Source organism: Nycticebus coucang, chromosome 2 (genome assembly GCF_027406575.1).
Source record: "Nycticebus coucang isolate mNycCou1 chromosome 2, mNycCou1.pri, whole genome shotgun sequence".
Classification (NCBI taxonomy): domain Eukaryota; kingdom Metazoa; phylum Chordata; class Mammalia; order Primates; family Lorisidae; genus Nycticebus; species Nycticebus coucang.
Genome location: NC_069781.1, coordinates 22,996,633 through 23,009,656, shown reverse-complemented (window position 1 = coordinate 23,009,656; position 13,024 = coordinate 22,996,633). Strand labels below are relative to the sequence as shown.

Genomic DNA, 13,024 nt, shown 5'->3' with positions numbered 1-13,024 from the left:
TAAAGTTTGCCTACTCTTGCTTTATACTATGCTCCTGTTTACATTCATGTGGCTGTCTATACAGGCATTTTGGGAATTGAGATCAGATGCTAAGTAATTCCAGCCAAGATCGACATATTGTTGACAAAGTTGTGATTATGAATGTCTTGAAAGATCCAGAATCTTGGGCCTTTTGCTCCCACCTCCTAAGTGTCTGGTGACAGACCATAGAAAGGGCCTGGCCAAGGGTGACGTGAAGGAAATTCCAAGTGTGATGCTGCTGGTATAAGGAGCTGTGTCCAGTCTTGTGCGTCCTCTGGTCCCAAGGAAGGCCTCGTGTCCCTACCCTGGTGCCTGGGCTGACCCACTTCTTTATTTCTTTCTCTGAGCTGGCTGTCTGCTTATCCAGCCACACTTGCTATTTATATTCTAAAGGCTACAGGGTTGATGTTTTGGTTGGAAAAGACATTGCACTAGAAGGAGGACAACTGGGTTCTAGGCATGGCTCTGGGTGACCACGGACAAGACACCCCACTTTTCCTCTGGGTCTTTCCTCCTTTGATCAAGGAAGACATTAATAGATAAGCTCCTATTTTCTCATCTTCAATGTTAATGGAACTTTACATATCATTCTTCTGGAGCTGGTAGAGACAACGTGTTCATTAGTGATGTTAGTGACTGGAAGTATACAGAGTGAGGAGGATGCCTGTTTTCATCAGTATGCAACTGGCTACTATCAGTTACTAGGTGCTGGTTGCCATAGGTTTTTTTTTTTGTTTTGAGACAGAGTCTCAAGCTGTTGCCCTGGGTAGAATGCCATGGCGTCACAGCTCACAGCAACCTCCAACTCTTGGGCTTAAGCGATTCTCTTGCCTCAGCCTCCCAGTAGCTACAGGCGCCTGCCACAACACCCAGCAATTTTTTTTTTTTTTTGGTTGTAGTTATCATCATTGCTGTTTGGTGGGCCTGGGGTGGATTCGAACCCGCCAGCTCCCGTGTATGTGGCTGGCACCCTAGCTGCTTGAGCTATAGGCACCTAGCCAACTGGTTGCTATGTTAAGCAATTTATAGATGAGGTCTGGCTTTTCCAACACCTCCACGAGGTGGGTATTATTACTCCCAGTTAATAGATAAGGAGCTGAGGCTTCCAGAAAGGAAGCAGAGCCAAGATTTGTACCCCCATTTTCCTGATGTCAGCAGGTTTCAAGCTCTTAACACAATGCTGCCTTGTGTCCCTGTCCATGAGACAGCCTACGCCAGGGGCAGAATTTTCACTAGTGGGAGTGTCCAGGGCTGGTGGGAGACGTGTGGGCATGAAAGTATTGGTCAGGGACTACTCAGAATCCTGATGCGTCACCTCAGACAGGAGCAGCCCTCACCTCCACCCCCATGTACTAGACCCCTGGGTCATACTGTTTCTGGATGACAGTCATCAGGCACCAGACCTCATAGTGTCACCAGATGTTCACGTACATTTACTTCTGATCCCAAGGTCTTACCTCCTTTAAGGGGGACGTTGCCGAGTGGGTTGGGAATGGAGTCCTGGAAGAGAAGAAAAGAAAAGACAGCATGAGGTGACATTCGGTTCAAACAGTTCGTTTTTCTTTTCCATTTAGGTTGTTCCCAAAGTATGGTGCAATTTACAATCGGCTCCCCACTGGACTCTTAAATTTTACTAATTAATTCACTGACTTAGTTTCCAGTGGGCTTCCTAACAACCTGCCTCCCAGAAAGGAAGATGAAGATTTCCATGTCCATTTCACGGGCCACAGACATGGCGATGAATGAGATAAGATCACTTGGCTGGGGCCAAACAGCAAATTCACGGCAGCTCAGGGACCAAAGCTGGGACTTGGAACTCCCAGTCTGGTCTGGTGCTTTTTTCCCCTCCTCAGGTGTTATTTTTTTGTCCTTTGGTCAACATAAGAATAATCAAGTATAGTATAGAAGTACATGTGGTTTATTTTTTCCATGTTTGTTTGAACTGTGAAAGTATATTATAAACACACCTGGAAAGGTGTATCTTTATCGCTCCTGTGGTTGGAAATGCTGAATTGCTTATATGCCAGGCATCATGAGAATACCATAAATAATCAAATCGGATCCCTGCACTCATGGGTTTATTAAAAGTTTACATTTAAACATAGTATGCAAATATTTATAAATTTGTAACATAAATAAATACAAAATGCTGTTATGTATGCATAGATTTACATTATATATTATTTATAATATAATAAACATAAATATACACAACAATATTTACACAAATAAATAAAAGGTTGACCGAAACATTGTCTTCTAAAGGAGAGAATGCCAGGCTAGGACATCGGAGGTGAACAATGGAAGGTCTAGTTTGGGTGCTCTTAGCAAGGAGTCAGTAAAAGTGGAGGGGCATCATTCTCCTCTAATAAATTCCTCTGAAACTAACTGTCCCACCCTCATCGCTCCTCCCCTCTCTCCCACTTCAGCCATGGAGACACCCCTTGGGTGCCCTGCCAATCTTATTTAAGTATCTTATTCATCTTTCAACCTGCTCAGGTTGGAGCATTGAATTGCAATACTATTAAAGATGTAGAGAGATGACCATTTACATGAGGAAATAGCATCTTCCCAGCCTTTACCCAAGCAAGAAATTAGTGGCTTCGCACATCTTATTTTCTTAGTGTTCTGCGTGAACACCTAGAACTATCCGGAGATCCCCTTGTATTCTAACATATGAATGGAGCTCTGTCCTTTATCCTCCCCTGACGGTTTGTTTTCTGACAAAGGGACCTCTTCTTCTCTAGCCCCAGTGCGTGGTAATGAGTCCAGAAAGTCTCCTAAAGGCACAGCTGTGGCAGTGCACTCATCTGGAGCTGAAGGAAGTCAGTTTCAACATTTGGACCTCAGCTTCTCATGGGAAGGGAAGAGAACTTGGCCTGGAAGGTCTTTCCCTCTCTGCTGTAATATTCTGCCACTGTATTGCCTTAACTGAAAGCTCTTCACCTGATGAACAATGCTGACCATGTGTGGTCTCTCAGTTACGCATGTAGTTCGTAGGAAAATCTGACATCACAAAATTCCCCCTTGTGTTGCTTCTGTGAGACAACAAAGAGCATTTCAGAGTTTAATAAACAACTTATTCACTCTCAGGCATGACTGTCGAGTAGTGTGACGTACTCATGTTCAAAGAAAAACATCTACATTGAAATGTGGTAGTAATATCTATCCTGAGATCATTGAATTCATCAGCTGTCCAGGAATTCATCTGAGGACAGAAAGAGGAATGCTAGAATAGCAAAACCAGTGAGCCACCATCTCAGAGTCCACCGGCAGGCGGGAACTACGACAGAATCCTTTGTTCACCTGGCCTGTGGTAGGCATTATTGTGGCTACTGCAAGTCATCCCAAGGATGTTACCAGTTAGTCAAGAAAGGAGTCATTAAAAAATTCAAATAAATATAAAATTAGAATTGCAAATGTGGCGAGAGCTATGAAGGAAAAGAATCAGAATGCCTTGGGGAGTGCTTTGCAAACTTCAGTGTGCCTGTGACTCACCTGGGGATCTTGTTAAAATCAGGTATAATTCAGCAGGTTTGGGGAGAGCGTGACATTCTGTATTTCTGACAAGCTCCCAGGTGACACCTGGGAGCACACTTAGAGCAGCAAGGCTGCAAGAGCTAATATCAGGGAAGAGGACGTAATGTACGGGGAGGGGTGGTCAGAGAGGCCTGTCTTCTGTCACCTGAGTGCTTTTTGGTTTTCTAACTTCAGACAGAGGATCTCAAAAGCAAAGCATCTCAGTACAGAAAGGAATCCTGTTGGTTAAGGCTTCACCTAGGATATCTGAGACAGAAATGTGACTATTCCTAACGTGAAGAGTGCTTGGGACGAGGTCTTTACAGCTTCCCTTAGCCTCACATGGTAGTCAATATTACAGAATCAAAGTTAGAGGGGGAATGTAGACATCTTTCCATCCAGCAAGCTGGTTTTATAAAGGAAGAAACCGAGACACTTGTGAGTCAGTAGCAGATCCTGCTCTGAAATTCTCTAGCGCTCTTTTCACTGCATAGTAGAGACGCTGTCTTCAGAAACCAAGGATAGAAAAGCTTTTTCTTCTCCACTCCCTGAAGCAGTTCTTGAATTTGGAAGTGGAATCCAGGTCTAAACAGGTGATGACTGGTACATTTTGCCAGGGGCTGTTATGCCCCACGTATTACAGTCAGTGTTGTCCATCAACCCCTTTTTGGTAGGTGTCCCCCAGCCCTAGAATGCTACCCCAGATCTTGTCTGGGGATCTGGATCATGCTGGGGAAGTGTGAATGGGGATCTAGGTCATGACTGGGGACCTAGCTGGCTATGAACCATCTTGGTCAGTGACTTGGCCTTGAATATGGTAGTGGCCAGGCTGGACACCGATACAAACAAATGATACAAAAATGCTCAGCTCCATTTAGTAGCTGAGGAAATTTCATCTCCATGGTTACCAACCAGTTACACTTGCTTAAGCATACTTCCTCTTTTTTATTTTTCTCTAGCCTCTGTGGATGTCTGAGAGTATTGCAACAATAATAAAGTTATTTCCAGGTATGGAGGGAACAGGTGTCATGTTTAAACTGTTTGTCCCCAGGTGAAATGACCCCCATCTCAATCATCTTCCCGGCCCCCAGGTCTGTTTTCTTCCTTCCTCTAATCACTATGATAAGAGGGCTAATAATCGATCTTTCCACTAAATTGTTTTGGACATAATAAGATATTTATATAAAGTGTTCACAAGTACTTGAAAGTGGTTGCTATTTGGAGCACTGCCTTGACCCCAAGAATTAAGGCTTGACTAAGATTTAAAAAAGTAATCGCATAATTTAGAGAAGTGATTGCATTTTATAATAGAAGGTCCCACAGGCAGTGACTTGATAGTACAGAGTGAATTCAAACTCAGGTGAGTTGACTTTGAAGGCAATGTCTTCAAAGCCATGCTACATTGCCTCTTCAGATCAGGGCAAGATGAAGCTTAGCAGTAAATTCTCCTGAAACTCAATGGAAAAGAGAATACAGGTCATGGGAAATCCCCAGGGGGAAGATTATTATTTTCCGGGAGTATCTGGTTTGGCATCGTCTGCAAAAGTGGGAAATGGACCAGAGTGGCTTAAAGCAGTGCTTCTCCCACTTGAAAGGATTTACCATCACCTGAGGTTCTTATTAAAATGCAGACCCTGACTCGAGGACTAAGGATAGGTCCTTAGCTTTTACAGTTTTAGTGAGCTTCGAAAAAATGCCAATGTTGCTGGGCCGTGGACCACACCTTGAGTAGAAAAGGCTTAAGAATGGAGGAAAAAGTATCCAATGTACTCAGTACTTCTATGAAACCAACTCATATTTACTCATATTTTCTTATGAAAGACAGATCACAACTATAGCCCAGGGTGAAGGAGAGAAATGGAGTGGGAAGGGAGGGGAGGGGGGAGGTTTGATAGAGGGAGGGTAAAAGGCGGGACCACACCTATGGCGCATATTGCAAGGGTACACGTCAAATTCGTCAAGTGTAGAACATAAATGTCTTAACACAATAATCAAGCAAATGAGGCGAAAGCTACACTGATTGGTTGATGTAACTACTTCAGATTGTATAAAAAACCAACACATTGTACCCCGCATAGGCATAAATGTATTCATGATCTATATGTATATGATCTAATAAAAAAAAAAAGACATTATTCCATGGGCAATCAGGACACACACAGTCCTGAGAGATGGCTACAGGAGGTGGAATGTGGATGTGGGTTCAGGAAATCTTCCTGGTTTGAAGATGAGGGTGGTGTCCTGTGTCCTCTTCTATCAGTGCTTTTTGCCACCTCGTCTTTCTTCCTGCTGCTCTTACAGTCTGGACTGACCTGTGCTCTGGCCCTAGCACTCCCCTGCTCATCCCCAGGCTTGCCTTCCTCTAAGCTGTGCTTCTGCTCACTCTTATCTCACCTGGAGTATCCTGCCCTGCACCTCCCTGCAACCCTCCTTCCAATGGAGCACTTTTCTCTCCAGACAGAGGCCAGCTGACACATGAGGAAGGAATGACAGGATTAGGCAATCACTCTTCTTGAAGCCCAGTGTGTTAGCCTTTCTTCAAAGGATCAGCAAGAAATGCCAAAACCGCTGAGCGAGGGCTACTTACGTCTTCAAAGTATTACCTCCTATACTACCTATTAATATGAAAGAAGAAATGTTTTACAAAAGGTCACCACCTTAATCAAGTGACTAAACATACAATTACCAAAAATTGTTCAATCTGCCGTATGCCTTTGTCTCTGCTACAAGAAGAACTACGTAGCATTACCTGGGTACTCTTCTTACCAAAACTGTTTCGTCTGAATGGAATCACAAGTAAACGCCCAGGCAAATCTGAATGTGAACAACTCTACACAGAATTGGCCTGGACCTTTCAAAAAAGTCAGCCCTGAACAACAAGCCACAAGGGGCAGGGGAGATTGTCCTATCGGTGCTTCTCCAACTTTAATGTACATGCAGATAGGGCGGGCTTTGGAGCTTGTTAAAATGCAGATTTTGACTCAGTAGGTCTGGGACAGGGCCTAAGATTCTGCTTTTCTTACAAGGGCCCAGGACCACCCTTTAAATAGCAGTGTTCTAGATTTAAAAAGACCTTGAGACAACATGGTGTGTGACCCAAGACTGGATCGTAGCAAACAAAACATAGTAGCTATTGAAGACATGTTTGGACAGATGGAGAAATTAAAATATGGACTATATATTATTATGTCATGTTACTGAGTTAACATGAACTCTCTTGGCTATGACGATTGAATTGAGGTTAGAAAGAAATCTAGCATGTGGGTGAGAGTCAAGCTGTCCACAGCTTACTTTCCGATACTCATACAGAAAGAGTACAAATACAGCAAATTACTGACGTGACAATCTAGGTGAAAGGTCCTTTGGGTGTTTACCATTCTACTTTGCTGTAGGTTTGCAAATATTCCAAATAAAACTTTGAGCATAAAGCATGATTCTTCTACTTCTTAGAGGCCTGGCTTTTGTTCTAGCTCTTCTGCAAACCCCTCCTTCATCCTAAGCAGAATTTCCCTGTCCTTGGTCTGTGGTATTCTGTGCATTCCACTCAGCATCAAGCACTTGGTGTTTGGCGCTTGACTATATCTCCTTGATTTAGCAGAGAATTCTCAGAAGACAGGCTCTTACCCTGCCCACTTGGATCTTCCCCTTACGCCAGCATGGGGCTGCTTGCTCCCAGGAAGATTTCCACTGGACTTTTTGTATGGGTTGATAAATGGAATGAATGTCAGAGGCAAGTGTCACAGAGCATTTTCAATCCACTCTTACCTTGTAACTGAGCATCAAAACAAACCAAAAGAACTCCAACACCACCACCAATCAGCACCCTTAAACAGGGGGATAGTGCTAGTGAGAAAATGTTTTTCTAACAGAAAGATCTTTCTTTGCTTAGAAAGGGAAAAGAGGCAGCTACTTTCATTTTCTTTCTAGAAACGGTCTACTTGAAAACCTAACAATCCTGAGCCCTTGACTTAACCTTTTCGAATGTAACCATTTATGTTCTCCACTGGGGCTAGACAAGTCCAGTCTCCAAGTTTACAAAATACAGACGCCTCTTATAGTTGAGGGCCTCAGAGCCCCCTGGAATGTTAACACCTGCTTCTAGTGTTAGCCTAGAAGTCGGTCTCCTTGTGTATTCCTTTGTCTCTTGAGGAGATAAGAACAGTCTTATTGTTTTTGCTTTTGCTTTGCTATGTAGATTTTGTGAAATTTCATCCTGACTTTGTAGTCTCTGGCAGGCTACCTAGACACGTATTCTCTTGTGCCTCTTCAACACACAACAAAATAAATTAATTTTTTCTTTCCATACTAATGGGAAAGAGGTGTCTCTTTGTTGGAAGGACTTTTATTTCATCAAAGGTATACTGAAGGCTGATTGACAACATTGATTCAAGTGAAAATTAACATTCTATTTCCACCACTAAAAGTTTATCTCACAGATACACTGGCAGACATACACAGAAGACAAGAAAGAGTTCTAGAGAAAAATGTTAATGTCTCTCACCGGGCATGGATAAATTAAATTCCACAGCATTCATACAATAAAAGAGTATGTGACTCTTCAAAAGAATGCAATGGACTTCTCTGTATTGAGATGGAAGGATCTTGAAGCCACAGAGTGTACCATCAAATGAAGGTAGCAAGATGCAATTTGCTGGGTTTGTTATAAGGTGTACTATGTATTTGTAGATGCACAGATTTTTGGAAGGACACAGGGCACTATGAATGGTAGTTACCTCAGTAAAGAGGGTTGGTGGTTGGGTGGGGAGGATATTAGAGGATTTTATTTTCTTTTCATTCCCCTGATTTGTAAACCAAGTAAAATATTTTATTTTATTTTTCTTAAACCATGTAAATGTAATCTTTTATAATAGATATGCTGGTTTTAATGTTAAGTGTACATAAAACAGAATATGGCCACCACCGAGACTTCAAAGACATCAACTACTAAGTAAGACCCACAAAGAACACGGGGGCAGGGATTTTGTCAGTTTTGTTCAAGACTATATGCCCAGTGCTTAGAACAACATTCTATACAAAGGAGATAATAAATATTTGAGACTGAAGCCTAAATTCCTTTCTATGGCTAGCTGAAGGAATTTGACCTTTGAGTTATTTAATCTTCAAGTTAAACCTCAAGGCAATCTTTAGTGATTTTCCTATACACCTTATATCTTTTCCTCTCCATCTCTCGGCTCATGCTCTTCCAGAGGCCCGGAATGCCTCTCTTCTCCTCTTCCTTTCCTGCCTGTTTGAAATTGTTCACATTTCTCAAGACAACCTGAAATTCCAATCTCCAGGGAGGTTTCCTTAAACTTGCCTGGAAAAACACCCTCTCTCCTTAAGTTTCGGTCTCCTGGTAGCCCTGTATGCCCACCATCCATCACTTATTCTCTCTCTCTCTATATATAAAATATAAATATTATATACATCAGGACTCAGCTGTTTTAAATTTTGTCTATACATGTGCCTTTTGATCTAGAACCATGTACTCCTTATGCCAGTAAAGCCATTCTTGTGGTTCTCCTTCCTTCTCCCGTCCTATGTAGCGAGTACAATGTAGCTACCAACTCATTCTATTTTTAATAATGGGCATATGAGTCCTAGGTCCTTGGCTTTCTCCCATTGGTTCCTTTCTCAGAGGTCCTTTCAGAGTCTCTTCACTTGTCTGAGTTCTTCCTGTTCTAAAGTCAGTCTACATTCCCTCTTCCTCCAGGAAGCCTTTCCCGATAACTCAAGTTCAAGGGGATAACATTTTCCTCTCAGTTCGAGATACAACTAAATGAGCAATTTATTGGAAATGATATGTGCATAGCATTTGAGACTTCATATATCACAGCTAGTATTAATATTATAGGCCTGAGTTTTAAGCAAGTAACTCATATTTCTCAGGCTAAGAAATCACAGCACACCAAACTATACAATCAGACTGTGAAGGGAATCTTTATGTATCCAAATATAGGGATAAATCAAGGAAGAGTTGGATGCACAAGAAGAAGATAAAGGTCCGGAGAGAAGAGAGGGGGCAGTTGGATCCACAAGAAGAAGATAAAGGTCCGGAGAGAAGAGAGGGGGCAGAGTGGCCTTGTGCTTCTGTGGTTATCTTTTTGGCAAAGGGAATGATGTTCTCATTAAATAACCAATCAGTTTTGGCTTTCCCACTTTCTCCCACCACTTACAGGGTGACTTGGTTCAAGCCCTGTTCTCTCTCTGTTTCTCATTTTCCACCTTTACAAAAATGAAGCAGAAAGATCCACTCTTGTTCTTCCATAGAATAAATCAATTTAACTATAAGTTGGATTTGGTTGAGGACAATTCTAGAACGCTGTCTAGCTTTAAATACCACCGTCATCACCCCTCCTCCCAACACCTCAATCTTTCTTTCTCTAAGCAGTTTTAGCTACATCCTTTAAAATAAAGAACTTCTTAAAGCCTTCTTCCATTTCTTTTCTTTGGCCATTGCTTCCAAGTGACACATTCCTGGTTTACTGCAAATCAGAATTACAGAAACTGTAAAGTCTCGATGGAAGAAAAGGAACCCTAGAATGTATCTATGACTATTATTCTTAGTAGATGTTGATGAGTTTGATAAATTCTAAGTTTTACAAATTCTGGTGTCTAAATGTTTGCAATTCCCCCCCTTTTCACTATTAGGGAGGTTATGAGCTTCAATGCTTCATTTAAATTTCAAAGCTTGAAGACACTTGAGAAATAGATGTCAAAGCCTTTTAAAGTCTAGTTCTTTTTTTAAGCAATCGGTAAGTTATGGAGTATTCAGCCTAAGACAACAGAAAGCCAATTCTTTAGGACTATACTATCAACAGAAGTGGGAGCTATGAAGTCAAAAGCAGAAACGTCCTCACTCTGCCAGAATGTGTTCAGGGGTGATACATTTCTTAAATTATCAAAATCACCAAAAACTTCATCTCATAAAAATATTCCCGAATAAACATACGCTATTACTACAATATTTTCTATACAATACATACTGGTAAATTGTAAACACCAATTTCCTAAAATATGAAGAAGCTTCCTCCTTCATCTTTTCTTCTGTTTTCAGAAAGAAATCTCACCATTTACTTCAAACAAAAACACTTCTTTTTTCTGCCTCTATGCTCTGCTTCTTGTGACACTCTAAGTCAAAGCTTGCAGTTTTCCAGCAACCGAAATGCCCAGCACTATAAGGAACCTGGGTCTTCTCTGTTGCCTCTTTCCAACACAACTCTTATCAACAGTTGAGGCCTCAGAAATCTCAGGAACACTTCCCCTGAGAATATAGAACCTCGGAATCTGGTCCGAAAGCCTTGAAGAGATAAGAGCTGTACAAATGTGTTTCCAGGTTTCCTTATTGTTTCCCTCCCTGATACAAGTCTCTGGCTCAGCCAGACCTAAATCTTAATTTCCAGTAGCCAATAGCGCCTCTCCACTGTTTTGGTCCAGGCAGATCTGGAAAGTTTTGAGATGGTGGCCCGACAATATTTCTCTCAACAAGCCAAATTATTTCAAAGAGTTCAGTTCCTGTTTCTTCTCTTCCTTTCTCCACCACGTGTGTATGTCTGCACACACACACACACACACACACACAGTTGTATTTATGTTTACTCTTTTGCTCTCAACTAACTTACTGGTTTGTTGCCGGGGCTCCTTCTCTTGGGGAAATTAAATGTAAATCAGAAAGGAAAAATGAGGAAGAGGAGTCCACTTACCTTCCTCTGAACTACCAGCACCATAATGGTCGCCAAAGTGAAGACGAGGCACACAGCCAGCGTGGCTGTGGTGAGACAGAAGTGGCTGCGGCTCGTTGTGCCCAGTTGGCTGGCCACGGGGCCCTCCTGCACGTGCATGGCTGCGTCCCCAGGGGCCGCTCGGCTGAGTGCTCGCCGCAGCCCTGCGTCCATTCTTTATATAGGCTGCCCCGCATCACACCTTATCTCTGCTCATCTGATTCGGTTCTGGGCTCATCTCGGTTCCAAGTAGGATTCTCCCCCTGCATCCTGGATCATGTGACTTGGAAAAAAACCTTCACCCACTGCCTCGTGGACAAACTCTTCTCTGGGGGCGTGAGGCGACAGGCGGCAGCAAGGGTGGGGGAGAGGCTCATTTTTCATTGCCAGGGATTAATATGAGTGCAGAGAAACTGTCGCTACGGAGAAGGTGGCTGATGTCAGAGGGCACGTAGGAAAATGACGGTTCCCCTACTCTGGGTGCGCGCGCGCGCATGCCCAGAGGAACTTCTGTTTCCTTCAGCGTTGGCCACAAAATGCCTCCAGGCGCGGGAAGCCTCACATTCTCTTAGCGGAGCCCGAGCATAGGAGATCTCAGGGGAAGTGTCCTTGCTGGGCCTCAGGGAGTCTGGATGCCTTGGTCTGCAGTAGGACAGCTCCAAAGGGCTCAGTTTGATAATATCAGCTCCTGCTTTAATAAAACGAGGGACGCTGACAGGTGTTTGAAAAGGAAGAGCCCCCAATGGGAAGATTTATCCAAAGGGGAGAAGCCCATGGAAGTATGAAATTCCAGGGCAGATACTGTGAACGAGCAGGAAGCTGAAAACAGGGGTCATTTGAGCAAAAACTCTCACAGAACGTTCGGGATATGTTAAACTTGGAGATGAACCTGGGCCAGCCGTAAAACTCATAAAAAGAGGAAGGAATTGGTGGTGGTCGGGGTGGGGGAGGCGATGTGGTGCACATGTGTCTGTGCTGTGTGTTGTGTTTGGCGTGTGCGGGGTGGGCACTTGTGATGTGTCACGCATGCTCTGTGTGGTGCGTGTTGTGTATGTGACTAACACAATCAAACCCATTGTCTCAGGCACGGTGCTAGGGGCTTTAAATACGGTGTCATTACACTTTCATCTCCACCCGCTGAGGCAGGTGATGTATTTATTTTACAGGTGGGAAAATTAAAGTTCTGAGAGGATAAAAACCATCTCAACCAAAATGACAAGTGTTGGTCACTGGAAGAACTTGGATGTATGTTCAAACCTGCCTGGATTGATGCTTATCCTAAGTCAGGCAATCTTCACTGCACCAGAAGGCTGACAATCCCAGGTCTGGGCTCAGCCCTTCCTCTTCTCGCCTTTGGTCCTTGTACAAGTCCTTTCCCTCATCCCTATCTGTGCTACAGTCATGGGGAAGATGAAATGAAATGATGGACGAGGACTTCACAAATGGAAATAGACTTAGGGGATGGTGTTGGGCAAGTCCTGTTAAAAATCCCGAGTGGTCCCCCGGGGCCAAGTCTGGAATTTAGAGAGATGACACAGACATGAGCTGGGTCACATCTGTGATTACTAGTGATCTCCATCGCAAAACACCATCTGAAATGCTGTCTCCCAGTGTGGCTCTTTGAAGCCTCCTTATAGTATCTCCCTGGAAGGCTGTCTTTGTAGCGCCCCTTCCTTTTCTGCTGACTCTTTGGCTGCAATACATCACTGAGGGCCAGGGGAGAGCCCAGATAACCCATAAGGAAGTATCCTGTGTCCAAAGTC

The 13,024-nt window shown here is 43.3% G+C and overlaps 1 protein-coding gene across 2 annotated transcripts in view; it reads right to left on the bottom strand.

The window, feature by feature from the left end:
- TNFSF8 (TNF superfamily member 8) overlaps positions 1 to 11,729 on the bottom strand; it is a 30,361-nt gene extending 18,632 nt beyond the window's left edge. Inside the window, exons 1-2 of one of the 2 annotated variants that reach the window (XM_053576812.1) lie at positions 11,244 to 11,729; positions 1,479 to 1,521 (exon numbers count right to left, since the gene is read on the bottom strand). In XM_053576812.1, coding sequence (XP_053432787.1) covers positions 1,479 to 1,521; positions 11,244 to 11,435 — 235 coding nt within the window. In that variant the 5' untranslated portion in view covers positions 11,436 to 11,729. The remainder of the gene's footprint in view (positions 1 to 1,478; positions 1,522 to 11,243) is intronic. The other variant, XM_053576822.1, reaches the window with a different exon arrangement.
- Between the last annotated feature and the right edge of the window lie 1,295 nt (positions 11,730 to 13,024).